This window comes from Temnothorax nylanderi, unplaced genomic scaffold (genome assembly GCF_030848795.1).
Source record: "Temnothorax nylanderi isolate EJ_2023f unplaced genomic scaffold, tnyl_v1.0 TNYL_tig0017_pilon, whole genome shotgun sequence".
NCBI classification, from domain to species: Eukaryota; Metazoa; Arthropoda; class Insecta; order Hymenoptera; family Formicidae; genus Temnothorax; species Temnothorax nylanderi.
Window position 1 is genome coordinate 864,822 of NW_027249079.1, and position 19,302 is coordinate 884,123.

The 19,302-nt window shown below is 42.2% G+C and overlaps 2 protein-coding genes across 8 annotated transcripts; one reads left to right on the top strand and one right to left on the bottom strand.

The window, feature by feature from the left end:
- Positions 1–472: 472 nt before the first annotated feature.
- LOC139768641 (interference hedgehog) lies at positions 473–14,220 on the bottom strand. Of its 7 annotated transcripts, XM_071699039.1 has the most exons (9): positions 13,398–14,220; positions 12,657–13,295; positions 10,053–11,052; positions 6,094–6,174; positions 5,745–6,002; positions 4,583–5,575; positions 2,935–3,762; positions 2,734–2,849; positions 473–2,131 (listed from the first exon to the last, which is right to left on the bottom strand). In XM_071699039.1, exons 4-9 carry the CDS (start codon positions 6,161–6,163, stop codon positions 1,958–1,960), a joined length of 2,439 nt encoding a protein of 812 aa, XP_071555140.1. In that variant the 5' UTR covers positions 6,164–6,174; positions 10,053–11,052; positions 12,657–13,295; positions 13,398–14,220; the 3' UTR covers positions 473–1,957. The 7 variants fall into 7 exon arrangements, with proteins under 7 accessions (XP_071555140.1, XP_071555141.1, XP_071555144.1 ...); XM_071699040.1 differs by lacking the exons at positions 12,657–13,295; positions 13,398–14,220 and having other exon boundaries at positions 2,935–3,759; positions 10,053–10,324; XM_071699043.1 differs by lacking the exons at positions 12,657–13,295; positions 13,398–14,220 and having other exon boundaries at positions 1,954–2,183; positions 2,724–2,849; positions 10,053–10,324.
- A 1,496-nt stretch (positions 14,221–15,716) lies between these two features.
- On the top strand, positions 15,717–19,299 carry LOC139768642 (LMBR1 domain-containing protein 2 homolog). The gene is made up of 10 exons (XM_071699047.1): positions 15,717–16,031; positions 16,146–16,483; positions 16,614–16,824; positions 16,908–17,084; positions 17,162–17,339; positions 17,454–17,635; positions 17,703–17,942; positions 18,014–18,215; positions 18,360–18,482; positions 18,561–19,299. The coding sequence occupies exons 1-10, from the start codon at positions 15,858–15,860 to the stop codon at positions 18,797–18,799; spliced, it is 2,064 nt and encodes a 687-aa protein (XP_071555148.1). The 5' UTR covers positions 15,717–15,857; the 3' UTR covers positions 18,800–19,299.
- Positions 19,300–19,302: the final 3 nt, after the last annotated feature.

Sequence of the window (19,302 nt, forward strand, 5' to 3'; positions counted from 1 at the left end):
TTACATAACTTGCGGTAAAATTCTATTTTTGTACTTTACGTCCGTAACGTGGAAGATATTTAAAGATTCAGAATATACCATGAATAAGCTGTACGTCACGCATAGTGATACATAAAAACATATGATATACATAAAAATGATTAATTTTATAAATAGAATTCCATATATAAAAATATGAATAAATGTATAAATAGAATGAAATTTTAACTTTGATGGTACAATTACAGACCGTATAAAAAGTTGTTACATTTCATTATTGAAGCTACAAATTTCATCAAGAAAGATTTATATTAATTGATTGTGTTAGAAGACTTACATTCGGCTGTGGATCTCCCAATGGTATTTCACCAATGATTTATTCATCATTTAATCACACAATCGTTATATTTAAAGCATGTTATATTGTACAGTCACGTTGAATAAAAAAAGGAATGTTTTATAAAGGCTTTCACTTCATACAGGCACGCGCGTGTTTCACATTTTTCCATTCCTTTTTGAATATAATTTATTTTATAAAAATTAAGTACACAAAATGGTGGTACACATGTACATAAGTATATAAATAATCAGTTATTTTTAGTCATCATTATCTTCAGGCAAGATGTAAGGCACATGTACTCATTCGTGTCGCTTGAATGCTATCCTAGTATGTACAATGGATATTTTCACTAGCTTCGCTGCCAACTTACAGAATTGCGAATTGCAGTACTTTCATTAGCCAAACATTCTAAATAATTTATTAGAAAAGTTTTGTACACTCGTATTTACAATTTTCGTCTTTTGCCGTTATACGCAAAATACCAATTATCAAAATATAAATTTTATCACAATCTTTTTTTCCCCGCTCGCAATATAAACAACGTTCTACATATATGTATATAATTTTGACAACAAATCACCGTCAGAGATATCGTGACGTGTTGTATTGCATTGGTCATGGATGACATTAGAAAGTTTATTCAACCGCTCTGTTGCAGCTAGGAAAACATTTATAAAAATAACAGGCATACACACCAAGAAAATGTTAACAATATATGACTCAACCATTATGTCTTCATTATTTTATAAAAAAGAATATTACTAATAACTCTCTATCGTAAAATGACACTACCTTCTTTTCAACATTGGCGAATAGTTAATGTAACTATACGTATCGTGTATCCTTACGTTATGTACTTTAGATACATAAGCTTTTATTACAAAACTCTTAAAAAGCAGCCTATGTATGAAAGTGATGTAAAAGTGTGTACAACGCGCGAAAAGGGATAAAAAAAATTACTAAACAACGTTGTTCAGTGCTCACTAGTTTACGACCGTTAAGTAGATATGTAACAGTTAAGTCAGTTATTTCACAGGTACATTAATTAAATTTCACATCTACTTAACGGACCAAGGGTCTTAATAACGTTTCCTTATAAAGAGAAAGGGAAAGACAAAAAATATGTCATAGGATGCAATCAGATCGTTTTTTACTTTCTAATTATGTACTATAAAATGGGACTATTTCGGCTGTCGTGAAATACTGTCTGTGACAAACGGAAGACGTGGAAAGAAATATCTCTTTTCACAATACTATACTCGATTATACTGAATGTAAAAAGTGCGTTGTATGTGCCAGGAAATCTGCGACGTCGCATATCTTTTCCCCGCGCAAGTTGCGCGAAATTAATCCCAATCTACAGTAACGATACGTTTGAGCATATCTACTTAAGACACCCTGTAAATGTCTTGCAACAGTCTCATAGTTGCGATAATAGCTGAATACGTTAAATACAGTCTATAAGTTAAGTTTCTCGTTGAGATAACGTGTCGACAAGTCCTTACGTTTCTTCCCGCGAAATAAAGTTCGTTAATTAGGTTCGTACGTTCGATCAACGGTGTAAATGTCCGTCCTCGAGGATGCGGGTCGGGTCGCATTCTTACCGTCTATAAAATAGAGATATAGCTGCAATCATTCTCACAAACGTTGTTCGATAGGCAGCGGCCCTTGGCGCAGAGACGACGGCTCGTTATGTGACGTGACGTTCACGTCAGACCCGGCTGCGTCGCCGTTGTTATGGCCGTTGTTGCTGCCATTGTTGTTTTGGCCGTTTAGAAACGACGTCATTTCCATCGATGACTGTTGCCCGCTCTGGATTTAGAAACATGCGTGTTCGTTCGTTCGTTCGCTTCTTTTTTCAGATCTAGAGCGTGTAAGTGGTAACGTGCGTGTGTCGCGTTCGGAAAAACAAAAGAAAAGCGGCTCCAGAGAGAGTGCAGAGAGCGAGTAGAATTAAAGAGCAGCGCGCGACCAATGCTAAAACTAGAAAAGACTAGTCTCCTTAATATATCGGGCAATTTAATGTCGCATTTACACTATTAGACGAGAGCAGAAGTTGATGTCGAGTAAATGTGAGATCCCCGTAAAAGTCCTGCTGAACCATCTTGCTCATAATTCGAAGCTAATTCATATCTTTAATTGTTGAAGCGGCAGAATCTTTTTATATGCGACTAAACAGATATTCCGCGCTCGTCTAGAATCGTACTGACTTCCGGAAGGAAAGTAAATGACTGATCAAAGGCAAGCAACTATGGTTCGAAGAAATCGAGTACACAAAATTGTACACGGAGAGCTTAAGAACGAAATTCGATGCTTCTCATTATTGTTGGACAAACGCCGAATGATCGAATTCAGTTCCGTTACTTTCTTCCGGTGAAATAAAAGTGCAGACGTTGTTACTTACAAATACTGACCTTAGGCTGCATTATATCTTCGGACGTGTCGAGGCCGGCAAGCGGATTGGACGTAATGTTAATCTTGGAGTCTGTGACTCCACCGTTCATTACTCGTCCGTTCGTTATCGGTTTACCTGCTCGTCAAAAGAAAAGAATGTCATCTTTATACATTCAAGATTACACAAAAACTGCGTTTTATCAATTCATTAAGTCATGTACCTTCGCTTTGCGACTCCTGACTTTGCTTATACTTCGCTCTTTTGTATAGAAATCTCGCTGCGAAGGCGAGAGCAATCAGAATGAGCGATGCTCCAAATACCCCACCGATTATAACGTGTATACTGACATTCTTGTTACTCTCGCTCGGTCTTAATTTATTTTCCGCCACCACTTGCTGAACCGGATGCTCGACGACGGGCTTTTTAGTTTTCTGCCGCAATATTTGGGAAAATTCCGACGCCGCGTCTACGGAGAAGCTTTGGACTTTGAATTCGTATGTAGTGTCGGGTTGTAAGTGGGAAATGGTCATGTTAAAGGCATTCTTTCCCTCGACAGTGGTCTTCAGATATTCGCCGGCTGAGGTGGAGGCCCGATGATAAATGTAAAACCCGTCGATTTTCGCCGACCTGTCGGGATTCTGCCAAATCAACAACACCTCATGTGGTCCCAACGCCTCAGTGTTGGTCAACAAGGGTATCGGCATCCTATTGCTCTCAATACCGGTATCCCTGTTGAGATGAAAACGCATGGAATTCCTGCTCAGCTTGTTATCGTTATTCGAGTACACCGCGGCAATCCTGAATCGATAGGTATGATCGGGCTGCAAGTCGGTCACTTCGAAGGATCGCACATGAGTCGGTATCTCCGAGTTAGCCGTCATCCACTTCGATGGTTTACCAATCGTCTTCGTGCTGATCTCTCGATACTGGACCTTGAAAAATTGTATCGGTAAACCTTTGTTCTCCGGCACCGACCATCGCACCATGACGGAGATGTCGGACAATCTTGTGACGTTAGGCCTTTCCGGAGGTACCAAAATCACTGCTGCTGAAAGGACCACGAAGAGAGAAATCAATTTTTTTGTGATTGAAATATAAAAAATTGCAACAGAATTTAAATTTTAATTATCGGTACGGAAATATGTAGAATATAAAATAAATTAAGAGCGCGACTATAATAACGATACTTTTAATAATGTATATTTACGCAGTCTTTCATAGTGATTCGCTCTGCTTGTACATTAATTAATTAGAACTCATAAATATATATTGGAACAGTAGAACTGTCCACCAAAGGCTACACCATTGAGCCTATGGTGGGCGGTAAGCAGAAGGAAGACATCGTTCGGAGGAAAAGTGACAAAAACAACTAGCTTGCTCGCGCTGCCGCCTTCGGAGGCTCGCGAGCTCTGGTCAGGGGCTCCGCCTCCCGAACCCCCACGCAAAAAAGTTCGATCTTCTTGCTTTGTATTTAATATATCAACCTAGATGTTATCTGTCTAATACAAAAATTGAATTCAGAATTATATATGCAATTGAAAAGGAAAATTGGATATAAAAATAATTTGAATAAAACTGAAAATGCTATTAATTTTTCAAATTGATTCAGTTTCTTTATGTAGTTTTATATTCAACTGAAAATCTCGGTCCAAAGCGCAAGAATGTAAATTAATCAATACCCATAATACGTTAAAATTGATCATACAAAATCGCCTTTTAATTTTATGTTTAACAAAAATTATGAGTTCTGGAATTTTTCACGAAAGAGAACCGTCCCTGAAGGAATTTAATCAGCGATATCTCAACCAAACGTTTGATAAAACGATAAGAAAATGTACGAAACGACGATAACACAAGCAAATAATTACCTGCGCCTCCCTTCTTCCTTCCTTCTTTATTCTTGCGTCTACCACCGATCCTGGTATGCTTATGCCTCGACATAGTGCCGTCCGGCTTCGATTCAGCCTTGCCGCCGACAATATGCTCCGTCGGTTGAACCTGCAACAGGTTGTATCCCGAATGCGATCCGTACTCGTTGCTGGCAACGCATTGAACGATCCCGGCGTGCTTCTTCTCGACCTCGGATATGAGAAGAGTGGAGCCTCTCATCTCCTGTGTCTTGCTAGGCATCAGAGACTCTCCGTTGATAAGCCATTCGACGATTGGTTCCGGCTCGCCCGTTACGTTACACGAGAGCTGCAATTTTCCGCCCTCGTGGAACTTACACGCGCTCGGCTGTCTCGTGACTCTCGGCGGTTCCACCACCCTCAAGATAATCGCCGATTTGATCTGTCGGACCTCGTTGCTCCATACGCAATCATATTCCCCGCGATCGGATGATTGCACGTGGACCAACGTCAAACCGATGGGTGACTTCACCGACTTTGACGGTAGAGAGCCGCCTAGGCGACTCCAAGTGACGCGCGGCACAGGATAACCAGCGCCGAAACACTCTAACGTAACATTCTTGCCACGCGGAACAATGTATTCCGTTTGCGGTTGTTTGGTGAGATACGGTGGTTGGAAAGTCAAGTTCCCGTGTACCGTCAAGATGGTCTTATAGTTGCTCATAAATGTTACCACCGTTATGTAATTGTTAACGCTACAGTGGTACGATCCACTGTCCGTCGTTCTGACGTTCCTGATGACCATGGTCCTGCCATTCACCAAATCCGCGTCCTTGATAAGCACGTCGTTCTTGTAGAACTGCACTATGGCTTCCGGTTCGGAATACGGTACGGGACATGTGATGGGCACGGTGTTACCCTCCGCCACCGCAATGAAGACATCATTCTTATCAGAGAAGTTCTGTATCGTCGCGAGCGTCAATCTCGCTGGATCCGATGCTAAACCACTGATACCTGTGAGAAAATTAAAAAAGAATTTATGTAATCTCTTGGTGTATACTCTAGAACGGCTACTCTATCGTAGATCGTACAATCCTGACATCATTTTGTATTACGTATAGTTTTCAAATAAGACAAAATGGATTATTGATTGAACAAAGTATTAATTTTCGTGATGACTCACCGAAAAATGCGATGCAACGGTAGTCTCCGGCCTTCGACTCGTTATCGAAGGTGACAACGTGCCGGGACGTTTTGCCACCGACGTTGGGGTTGGGCACCGGGGTCCATTTGCTTGAGCCCAGAGGCCTGTGGTGCCAAGCGAAACGCTCCGCGGGGATATTGAGGCTGCACTCGAAGTTCACGTCGTCATTTAACGGAGCGGCCAGAGGCTGCGGGTGTCGAGTAAAGGACATACCCAACTCCTGTATCTTGTCGTTCTCTGTTACGAACATCAAAGGCAACATTAAGTATTATTCTCTTTCGCGCGGCATCCGGAGTATATTTACGTAACACTGTCTTAAGAAGCTCACCGCATGTATACGCGATCGGACTGTAGAACAGGATAACGATGATGCCACATAAAGAGGAGATAGATGTCATCTTGACACATTCTGCAAGCACGAAAGAAGACAGTGCCATTAAGTTAACTAGACATTTCGCGTGCTACTGGTTGTTTTTCCGGTCCTTCGTCCGCGGGAAAGCAAATATGCGGCTGGCAGAGTGTCGGCGAAGACCTACTAAAATTAATACCGAGCAAGCATACCGTTTAAGTTTAGAACGCCGAGTTCACGTGAAAATAGAACACATTTTTCATCCTAAATTAAAGACACGAAATGACAATGACGATCTAGCTTAAAGTAATTACAAGTTTTACATATGATAAAATACAATACATATAATTCTGTAAGGAAATTGGACAACAATTATCCATAAAAAATATAGTAGGTATCCATAAGCACATACAAGATCGTTCTGTTTCATAAAATTATTTTCTCATTGCAATCTTTACAATCCCTGTTTTTAAAAAGATTATTACATTTGGAAGATTTTATAAAGGGAAAGAAGGGAAAAAAGTGCAACGGCTAAAAGACGCAAGCAAGAGAGAACAAACCCTATGCGAATCACAACGCCGAATGATAACGAGCAATGAAACATAACGGGTTTTTGTTTCTCGCGTAATAATAACGAGAAAAGGGAGTCGGCTGGGTGACGCGTGGCTGTCTAGAAAATATCCATATACGGCGTCGAAAGCTGCCGTTCATTGCGCGAACCGTTTTACACCCACGTGCCCGCTCGCGAGCGAGGCCATCAGAAAACCATATACTCGCGCGCAGCGCGCCCGCGATGGCGAAGAGCGACGGTAATAATTCTTTTTCCTCGAGCTGTAGCGTTACGATACGCCGCTACAGCGCGCGTAGGTATATCCATTCACATCACGGATCGCGACGTCGTACTACGCACCCACACGCTCGCCTTTTAATGTATCTGAAACTATCACGTCGACGTTTTCCCGACTGCGGAAAAGCTTGGCGAACGGAACGCGCCTCAGTCCCATGGCGAAGCGACGATTAAGATGTTTGATGCACGAGGAATACCCCCTTTCGAACCTGATTAATGACTATGTTAATGCGACGGTTGTTTAATCAGTACAAGTTTCTCACCATCACCGGTGTAATACAAGTAATTAATATGATGATGTATCTTCTCCTTTGATTCAATTTAATAAAAGACTTAAAAATATTAATTTCTAATTAATATTATGCTAATTAAATAGTTGTACGGCGCGCGTGAGAATCGAAATCGATGTCGATTGATACAGAGAAAGAATAATTAACATAGTGATCACATTTAGGAATTCTCGTCTGGTGCGATCTGTAGTGTAAAAATATGGTAATTAGTAGAGTTTTAAATATTCATAGCCCTCTAGTGATATATGATGTAATTTCATAGAAATTTCCAAAATTGTGTAAAAAATACATTTCTCCACTTTTGTCTGTATACTTTAATACGTAGAAAGAGAAATCGGTACTTGATAAAATAAACGAATAAAGGAGCAAAAGATAAAGCAAGAGATAACGAGAATTTTAATCAATCTTAATAAATACCTTTTTTAGAAATGGAAACTTGAGAGAAAGAAAGAGAAGGAGACAGAGACTGAGAAAAAAAGGGAAATGAGGAAGACAATTTGAGTGTATGCAGGAAGATTATCGGCGCGACGGCAGCCCACCGTGTTTTATGTACGAGGAGACTCTTAACTTCTGGTTAAATGGTAGCATAAATGGCGGTGGTATGTAACAGGTGAGAAGGGCCGCAAAGAGGCTGGTTTCCGATGTTACCTCTCGTAAAAATAAAGAAGCCGAATTCCAAAGCAGTGGTTGTCCACTCCGCGCCCCTCTTGGCACGAACGCACGAACGCGAGAACGCGTGCACGCGCGACCGATGGGTTTGCACGCGCAATCTGCGGCGCCGTAATTACACCTAATCCGTCGCGCCGTCGTATTAACGACTTAATCGTCGTGGTGTGTTACACAGGCGGGTGATGTGTCATACGCAGCAAAATTTATGAAGTGTAATAGAGAAGAAAAAGTATTGCGTAGGAGAGATTAATTACGAGAGAAATTGTCACGGACAATACCTAATTGACAATTTGATAATACGTTCTTAGTGTACGTATTTTCCCGAGTACCGAATGCAAATTACAATTCAATGACCGGATATAATATAATTATAACATTCGGATATTCATAATTAACGTACAAGTTTTGTCACGTAGATCTTCAGTCGACACGGGTCCGAGTTGCCTGTTATTTTGAATATTCAATTCGACGTGGTTTATGTATTAGAAGACACAGACGAGAAAAGATGACCGAGGTCCGTCCTAATCTTTTGTGAGAAATCTGAAAAATCTAACACTCGAAAAAAATCTGACCGCTCCGAGAGACTTTCCGCCCTGAAAATGAATCTGATCCTTTAAGACGGGCTCCTTCCTGCTCTACGCGGAATGCGTGGCCGTGCCATAAATGACTATCCGTGTCATTAGTATTCCAGCGAAGGACCGTCTCTCGCGGTGCGTTTATGGGATCGAGGATCGGGGGATCGCGATCACGACGGCGGCAAGGACGGGTTCCTCCGTCTCGTTAACAGGTGAGGCGGACTCTGAAAGTGAGAAAGGGGATTTCGGAGCAAGTGGGGTGAATGCGTTAGGTTTAACGTGTCATTTTAGGGATGTAAAAGAGTAACTCACGTTCCTCCAAGTTTCTCGACGGAGTCGGAAGAGCTTCTCGCGCGTGCCGATTCGGGCAGATCGTATCTCGTGGCACAGGTGGATTTTTTCGGCTCAATAATCCGATCGAAGTGTCCGGTTTCGCATTTTTACCTGGGAACGACGCGCCGCGGTCGAGTGGAGAACGAGTTCGCGATAAAACTGGCGAATCTGAATTTCGCCTCCACGCCCCTCATTTGTCTCGCAAGCGCGCTTAATGGGATCGAGGGGTTCGCGACAACGACGGGGACCTGAATCGCCGCCGCGAATACAGGTGAGATTACGAAAAAAAAAAGAAGGACGCGGGGGAGATTTCGGAGCGGAGAACGCGCTGGCAGAGTGGATGATAACGAATGAGAGGTCCTGCTTTTAGCTGCTCCCGCACTCCCCTGCGTGATATCTTGATCCCCCTTTCGTCCTACGAGGCCTGAATACACTTGTTTCGTCGGATCTCTTTTATACACTTCCTATCTGCGTTTCTTCCACACCTGTTTTTCTCCTTTTTTTCCCCCCCCACCTTCTTTCCTCGCTCTCCCGGTGCACGCACGAGTCTCGCTACAAGCTCAGAGAGGGTACAAAAACAAACTATTAAGAAAGAGAATTTACCGAATCTTTTTTACGCGTGAATTAACTGTAATAACTTTCGCAATTAAATCGTCCCCCGCGTCTTCTCTCGCATTACGTTCCCAGAAAGAGATACGGAGAGATAAGATTTAGACTAAAGAATAGACTGCGAATGAAGGTAATCGACGCGGAAGAAAACGCTCCAGGCCCCGTGTCCCTCTCCCAGCCGTGTGTCTCCTCCACACTTCGCATCTTCCCTCTTTCTTCCTCCGGAGGTTGCGCGGCGCCTCGTCTCGCACGTAAGAAAGTGCAAATAGAACGAGCGTGTGCCCACTCTAAATACAGAGAGCGTAACGCAACGCGGATGGGAAGATCCGGATCCAGTGTCCGACGTCCGTAATTCTCTCCCGTGGAAACGGAAATCTCCGGAGCGCGTTGGTGGTGTTCCCTTTCCGACGCGGGGCAACCGGACGATCGGACGCGAGCGGTTCCGAGCGGAGGACCGGGTTCCACGATCGCGCGATCGATCGACCTGCACCGGAGCCGAGATCGTCCGCCTAGAGAGAGAAAAAGAGGGAAGAAACAGGGAAGGAGACAGAGAGAAAGAGGGAGAGAGAGAGAGGGAACAAGAGAGAAAGAAAGAGAGAGAAGTGGCGTGCTTACCCTTTTTCTCGATCCCGCCGCGCCGACCGAAGCCGACGCCGAAAGAGTGGTGTCCTCTCGCCCCGCGCGTCGCTCGCCGACCCCGCGGGATGTAATTCGGGAAGACGGACGCCGCCGCACCGCAGGAACGAGACCTGAGACCCGATGAAGATATGCGGCCGCCGCGGCGGTGGCCCGCGTGCCCCCTTTGTAGAGCTTCCTCTTTTCACGCCGGGCGCTTCCCCGCTTTCTCGCGCGCGCACGAGAGACGATCACCCCGAGCCGCGACGAGAGACGGTCACCACTCACCACCCTCGTCTACTTCATGTTCTTCAGCGCGAACTCAACGGACGCGCGCGCGGTGTGGGTACACGGCGTCGCGGCGAAACGGGACACGGGACGGAACGGGACGCGCTTGACGACGAGACCGCTGCCGCCGCTGCTGGCTCTGGCCTGTTGCTGCTTGGCGTTCACCGGCGGCGACACTGGAATGCAGACCGACAGGTTTTGAACCGCGGCGGCGACTCGATGGAGGGATGCCGCCGCGCGGCGACGGCGACGTGGTGGTGGTGGCGGCGGTGACGGTGGTGGTGGTAATATGGTGCCAGCCGCGATATAGTGATGCAGACTCCGCTTCTCTTAAGCGTCGTCTACAATGGCAGCGGGAGTATACAGTAAGACGCAAGCAGTAAATTATTGACTATTAGCTGCACCACGTTATACCTTCTGCGCTCTAAGAGAAACAGGCACAATTAGACGCCGGAGAGAAAAGGAAGGAAAGACGAGAAGGTTCACCGTTGTACGAACTTACGGAGTCGCGTGGGGTTCTGCCTCCTGCACCTTCTACACCTTCTGATCCGAGAGCGAGACAGAGACATACGCCAGCGTCCGAGGGAAGGAGAGAGAGATACCAGTGGACGCTTGAAAACTGGGATCTTTAGTTTCGTTCCGATTGGTACCCGCTGTCACGTGGCCTGGCGCGCGCGCGCTCGATTCAGCAACGTGGTCCGATAAACGTTTCCTGCGAAAAGTTCGACGTATATCGGAGCATAAAATCGCTGTACAAAGTTTATACGTGTTAGACTCATAAATGTATATACGATTGCATGATTATATGATTTTTACGATTATTGGTAAATTGTATAACATATTTTGTATTTGTAATACAAATTTTTCTTAGAATTGGATCTAAGTTATTCTGGCATAGACGACGAAGGATTTTCGTATCTCGAGGGGCTAAATAATTTGGAACACTTAAACCTTTCTCATACTGGTATAACAACCGAACGTCTTTGCAAAATACTGCAAAATAATCAAAGGATTCGTCAGTTATCGGCAGGCTTTAAAGACTTTATAGACGATGCAGTTATTCTAATAGAGTTGGAAAATTCGTGTCATGACTTGGAAGTAATAGATTCATTACTGTACGCACGTTGTCTTACATCTGAGGGTATTAATACTCTCGCTAACTGTAAGAATTTACAAAAAGTGAAACTTAATCTGTAAGTGTATGTGCTACATTTTCTTTTAAAACACACATTATTGTATTCTTTATTGAAATTTGTTTGCTTCTTTTGCGAGCATCTTGAAAAAGTTACATGAATTTTTTTCTTTGCAATTAAAGTACTGTACTAATTATATCATTTTTGTTACAGATACGAATACCCAGCTGATGATGAGAGCTTATTTAGATTACTTTCCTCTTATCAAAACTTGCAAGAAGTTCTTTTGTTCAATGGTGTTTTCACTGATCACCGGTTGGAATTACTAGCGCAGTGCAAAAACTTAAAAAAGTTACACCTTTATAACGTAAAACTTGATATATCTGATAATTGTTCCGTTATTTTGAAACAATGTCCTAAACTGCAGGAGTTTTATTTCATTTTCCGTAATCGTGATAATCATATAAATCAATTGTTTAATCAATTGGCTAATCAGTGGAAGGAAAGATATCCGCACGTGTCCGTCTATACATTCTGCAAATAATTGAAATAGTTTTTGTTTGATAGTTTAGGACAAATCAATTTACTTTTTATATGTTTACTTACAAATTTACTTTGTAAAAATTATCTGATAAATTAGGTTTAAACGTAGGTATACGTTAATGTTTAATAAAAACAAAATATTCACATTTATTTATCGTTTTGTTATTTTCGAACCGTTTTATCTTTCTTTTCTTTTTCATAATTTGAATTTTTTGGGCGATGGTGTCATTTCTTTGTTTGAAATAATTGTTCAGCAAAATACTAGTAAAACTACATTAATAACATCGTTAGTAAATTCTTGATATTTTTTTTCCGCAACCGTAATGTTTCTTTCGTTTTGAAATAGATCTCCTGTGATACTTTTTCTAGTTATAGTTTCTAAACAGAACAGTTTCTAAAACAGCTTTCCGTAAAGTTCGTTGTAAAAATTTATTTTTATACTGTTCTAAAATAAACTCACGAAAGCTACTATAAATATTGGCAGAATTTGTCTGCTGTTTCTTCTTGAAAATTACACTATAATCTTTATATATTTAATTTTAGAATCCATCGTTTCTCTATAAAATAAAAATAAATGTGTACACTTTTAGAATAAAATAAAGAATAAAATAGCTCGAAGTACTCGAATCTTCCCACATACGCCAGCGTCCGAGGGAAGGAGAAAGAGATACCAGTGGACGCTTGAAAACTGGGCTTGAAAACTAGTTTCGTTCCGATTGGTACCCGCTGTCACGTGGCCTGGCGCGCGCGCGCGCGCGCGCTCGATTCAGCAACGTGGTTCGATAAACGTTTCCTGCGAAAAGTTCGACGTATATCGGAGCATAAAATCGCTGTACAAAGTTTATACGTTATACTTATAAATGTATATACGATTGCATGCAGTAATCGACATGTCGATTTGGTTGGGATATTTACATGTGTACGGCGACCGGCGACGTTTTCAAATTTGTTTGCGACATACGGCGCATGTCAGCGACTGATAAGCTTGAAGTCGGGGACGAATCGCGTCTTGGAATTTGAAATTCGAAAAGTCGCGTGGAGGTGTATTTAAAAATTCGACGAAACATGATCTCACCTGCTCCAATCTTTTCTATTCCATAAAAAAAAGAGAAATGAAAAAATTCGCTTCTCGATTTGAGATTACCCAGGTAGCAAGACTCGTCATTTTGACGTCAATTGACGTCAAAAGTCTGTCATTTTGACGTCTTTTGACGTCATTTGACGTCAAAATGACGAGTGCTTGCTACCTGGGTATATCCTTCTCCATACTTTGTATTATCTGCAAACGTGAATATGTAATTATGAAACTCTTTTTGTCGAGCGACAAATAGCTCAAATTTTACATTAAATAAGAATGATTCGTCGTCTGCTGTTTACTCACGTTTTTCCCCGTAAAACTGAAATCACGAACGTGTGTTTGTTGCGGTATTCGAAGACCATTCGAGCTTTGTTGCTCGAGCATAAAACTTAACGCTTTCAAAAAAATCACATCTTCCGTCGAGGATGCTGAGTGGCATAGTGTGTATCTCCGCATAGGTATATCACGCGACCTTGATCTTGAACATATCATTCGCAGGAAGTCCTCTCTTTCACGAATCTATTATTATGACAACCGACGAGGCGATAAATAAGCAAACGGAACGCATCCGTCTCACTTTTGGACTGGCGGATGCCGTGTCGCTCTCGGTTCCAGGATCGGCTATCGTCATCACCCCTCCCCCCTCGCTCCCCCGTCGCTTCGGCGAAGCTAAATACGACACTTTTTATTTACGACCGAGGAATGTCAGCGCACCCATCATCATTCCCCATCCGTGTCCCCCCGCGTGTCAACGTCGAATCTGGTTGAATCTCTCTCGGGTCGGTGATCGGGTCGCCCAGATGGGCGGCACGTATACCTTTGGCAGCTAACTTCATCCGATCCAGGCCGTTCCGAATCTTGGCATATAATTCTCACGCGCGAATTTACGCTGACTTCGGACTACTTGCGCCGCTGTCTACCCGATACTGTTCTCCGGTTACACTTTTCTGCACTTATATCTCTCTCGCTCTTTCTTTCTTTTTTTCTCTCTCTCGATATGAATACATCGTCTCAGCTTAAAAAGATAAATGGCAAACGTCTAACGGCGAATAACGTGTCTCTGTTATTTTCAGCGTATAATATCGTTAATTTACAAATTTAAGAGTCGAACCGCGACGCAGCATTGGTCGATCCGCCCTGCACGTGATCTCCCTTTATCCCTATCGAACAGGTTCCGCGCGATTGAACTTTTTGAATCCTTCATCTCTCCTCTTTTCCTCCCTCATCAGTTCGTACATCCGTCTCGTTTTCAATGCAGAAATAATAGCGCAATCACAAAGAGTGCAGCTGATGATCCAGACTTCCCTGCCTACCTTTTCTTTCTCCTTTTAGATCTTCCGTCACGAAAATTACTTGCATATTAAAAATCAATATACCGTAGTAAGTCAGATATGCCATTATCGCAAGGCATTGCCTGCCTTTTTTTTTTTTTTTTTTTTTTTCCAAATAATGAAAAATCCGTTATGAAAACATAGAAGGGTAGATTATCATGTTTTTCAATACGTCGCAAATATATTCGTTATCAAATGTCGGAGGAGCGCAAGAATCGTCATCATATTTATCCTTGACAAGCTGCAATGGTATATCTGTTCGTGTTTTGCTTGCACTTCTTGTGCTTAGAATCTTCGCTTTCTCTTTCTCCAACGCTCAATGTTATATTTATCTCCGTTTCAAGTTTAGAATTTCAAGCAACACAAAGTTGCCACTGGTTGCCACGCATATACATATATTTATCCACTTTATCTTACTTATCTACCTGGCTGCGCTGACTTATCTACTTGTTTACGTCGACGTTATAGTTTCGAGTTTCGCACAGTCGCGTCGCGACGTCCGACGTCCAGCTCGGACGGTCCATAATCCCTGACGTTCCACGGCCCCGCTGGTAAAGATCCGTCGGCGATTCCACGAGTGTTCGCGGAGTTCGTCAACCAGCTGGGAGCGATCTGTCAGTTCTGTCATTCTGCGTCGGTTACGGGGATACGGCATCGGGCGGCATAATTCCCCCGAATTGTCCGACGACGAGAGTACGCGAGGAGAATCCAGGGACGTTCGCCTCATCAACGTGCGACAGTCGCGGCGTTCTGTCGATCGCATTACGTCAGGTACACGCAAGGTGCTGATTCTTCTCTGTCAGCTGTGTCAGCTGACTCGAGTCTGTCGCGATCGAGACGAGCGTAGCCCAGCGAAACGTCCAAACTTCGAAAATTAACGAGAGATTTTGTGTCAGAAAACTGGAGCGACCACAGTTGGAGACACGGCGATAGGACCGAGCCTATCCTAGACACATTAAAAAAGAGAAAAAACAAACAAACTTTGAAAATGATGTATTAAGCTGAATCGGTATCAGGATTATCTTCTTGTGGAAATTTTCAATTAATCCTTGGTTCATGTTTACAGCGATACTCTTCCGCTACCAGATGCCACGATGAAGAGGTCGTTGACTCGCTGAGGCCTCGTGGATTGACCGAAGATGTCAGAGCCCACGGACAGTCAGGTAGAACAGTGTGACATAGTCCTGCCGAGGCAAGGTCTGCTGTATCAGAACGACACGTTCAACTACATCCTCTGTAAGCCAAAATTGATCCCGCTGAAATCGGTCACGTTGGAGAAACTCGAGAAGATGCAGAGGGACGCGGAGATTAAAGTCAAAGAGACGCAAGAGGCAGAGGGTAGTCTCGATGCGAGCGCATAAGCATCCAACGGCGGCTGGAGACCCGTAGGATTCGTCGGATATCACTGTCGCGCGAGATATTAAATTGCAAGATGGCTCTCAGTGCGGTCGTGACAGAGATCATAGCGGCGTTCCTGGTGGCTGGAACTCTGCTCTTCAAGTATGGAAACGTGTTTCGACATCACATTGCGGTCACTATCTCTGTGTTGATAGCTTGGTACTTTTCTCTATTAACAATCTTCATGCTACCGTTGGATGTCTCTTTGGTAATTATCTATCTAGCGCACACACATACAATCTTCTTATTTTGAATATACGGTCTTCCTCTCTCTCTTTCCTGACCCAGAAAATTAGACTAAGTAAACGTTTTACCTTGGCAGACCGTATTCAGGCAATGCGTAGAACAGAATATACACAACAGCACCAAGGATCTCAATAATACGACTTCTTTACCGTATACCACTTGCAAAGAGCCTTGGCCCAACGTGCCAGAGAATGTATTTCCAAATCTGTGGAGGATAGTTTACTGGACGTCGCAGTGCCTGACGTGGTTGATACTCCCGTTGATGCAGTCCTATATAAAAGCAGGAGATTTCACCGTACGCGGAAAGTTAAAGTCCGCTTTAATAGATAACGCTATATATTACGGCAGTTACTTGTTTATATGTGGTATACTCTTGATATACATTGCGTTGAAACCTGGCTTAGATCTTGATGGGTGAGTTTCATTAAAGTATAGCATTATCAAAAAGTAAAGTTATAACATTCATGTTATAATATATATAAATATAAGTTACAAAATGTGTTACCTATATGTGTAAATAATTAGGATGTTTGCTTTCTCATAGGCAAAAATTGAAAGCCATAGCATCATCTGCATCCAATACGTGGGGTTTATTTTTATTAGTCTTACTGCTCGGTTACGCCCTTGTAAAGGTACCTCGAGGATTATGGAATGCCAGCAAGCCTGGATACACTTTAAACTACAGCTATTTCAAGGTGGCGAAATTAAGTTTAGACAAGTGCGAAGCGGAAGAGACGGTGGACGACATACTCGAGGTACGAGATGAAGATGTTAATACGTTTGTGTTTGTAATGTAAGAATTGCGAAAGCTCTTATAATAGATAATAATGTTATTTAGTCGCTGCAAATTGCAACAATATCCATCGGGCCCGGCCATCCGTTCCATTGCAATCTGGAAACGATCTTTCAAAAGATACCAGCAGAATTGAAGGATCGAATGAACAGAAGGCAATTGCCCGATGACACTCCAACAGATACACCTACTGAAAAATCTCTAATTCGTCTACATAGACAGGTTTGTTAGCAGCATATGTGTTACGATATCACAACGATATCACGTTTCTGCATGTCGCCATTATTTGTTTTTTTTAGACTATAAAAGCGCTGCAGACCTTACAGCGCATAGAAACTCAATGGGGCATTTTAGTGGATGCGATATTTGATTTGGAAGATGTAGCGAAGAATCAAGTGAGTCATGATAGAAGATTTAAACAGTCTTTCCCTATGCATCGTCCGCTTCCGTTCCGTATTATTTACAATCCTGTTGTCGGTAAGTAACGTCTCGTTTTGCTTTGGATTTTATTCCGCTGCATTGGTATTATGCAATGTTTGCTCAGTAATTTAATTTTTGTAACTTTTGACTCTAATGTAATTTAAATTTTAGAATGGTACTGGAAATGTATCGTGAAGGATTACGTTTTAAAGGCAGCTGCCATTTGCACCGGCTGCTTGTCAGTAGCCGTGGTATGGTCAGAAGTAACATTCTTCAACAAGTCTCCTGTGTTGTCTTTATTCGCCCAGTTTCTAAATTTAGCAAAGAGAAATTATGATTATTTTACGATAGAGGTAAAGATTTGCATTTATTATTTTGCATTTCGGTATATATACTATCATTTATCGTGTTTATTCTCAGATGTTGTCCACATTGATCATCGCATACCTTTGCTATTGCGCTTATTCGACAGTCTTCAAGATACGAGTATTGAATCTCTATTACTTGGCACCTCATCATCAAACGAACGAGTACAGTCTGATATTCAGCGGTATGATGCTGTGTCGCTTAACTCCGCCCATGTGTCTTAATTTCCTCGGACTTATTCACATGGACTCCCACATCATCAAAACTCATATCCTGGAAACGCATTATACGCAAGTAATATCATTTAAATAACCTGTAAATTTCTTTAAATTTGGTTTTGTCTTTATCGGTTCCTTTTTCGTCAGGTGATGGGTCATATGGATGTCATTTCCATAATATCCGATGGATTTAACGTATACTTTCCCATGGCAATTCTGGCGTTCTGTTTAGCCACATATTTTAGCATAGGCAGTAGATTGCTTTCTATGCTAGGCTTTCAACAGTTCCTTGACGATGACGAGTTCACGACGGATCTCGTGGACGAGGGAAGAGAACTTATAAAAAGAGGTATCGATGAATTGCATTATTAATTACACTTTTAACGCGGCATATATATTACATAAAAAAGTGGTCTCTATAATTTGTCTATGATCTAATATGTTGAAAAAATAAATATTGAAATAAAAAAACAGCATATGGTTCTTGTTATAGAGAGACGTAAACGGCAAAGAGCGGAAGATTCTATGTACAGACGACGCGAGTTGCAGGAAAGATTCAATATTTCGGCAGGTACAGGATCGCGTTACAGGACATCTCGACAAAGCACGGACACTGGTATGTATGATAAAAAATGAATGACACCAAGTGATATAGATTACATAATAAGTAACATTATCGTTAACAATGCTTCAGTACGGCCGTTAAAACGAGACGAGTCAGTCGAGTCCGCGAGAGCGGGCCTGTTGCACGATTTCGATCCCTCGGAGTATTACATCGGTATGACATTCGGCGGAGACGGCTATGGTGCAAATCGGTACGACATGGAAAACCAGGGCGATATTGATTCGTTCGATCCAAGTAACGCGAGGGCATTCTCCACGAGTACAAGTCGCGTGGGTCCTCCACCCAGAGGACTGTTTGACGATATTTAAAAGGGATAACATTTTTGCAAATACAGTTTAGGTGCTATTGTAGAAGTCAATTGGCTTTTAAAGATTTACACGACGTTCATATCGAGTTATGCGAAGGCTCATTGATACGAAGCAGCGCGATGGATCTTATTAAACTTGAAACATAAGGCTTTACATACTTGTAGTATTTTGAACCCGAGTACTAGGTAGGACCACGAATTAAAATAAAGTTGTATCGTTATGAGATATATTTATAACTTATTGTATACGAAGAAACTGGACTAAGAATGAAAGTTGCGCAGATGCTTGCTTGAAACAAAAACTCATTTTTTTAAATATAAGAATTGTAACGAGATTACGGTGGACAAAATCAGTGATAACGCAATGAATGTTCGACTTAATATGTATATTATGTTTATTAGGACAAATATATTTTTATTCTTCGACTATCCTCTTAAGTTTTGTATAGTTTGACTTATGTTGAAGTTAATAAATAATTTATATACGATTTTTTAACCACATGT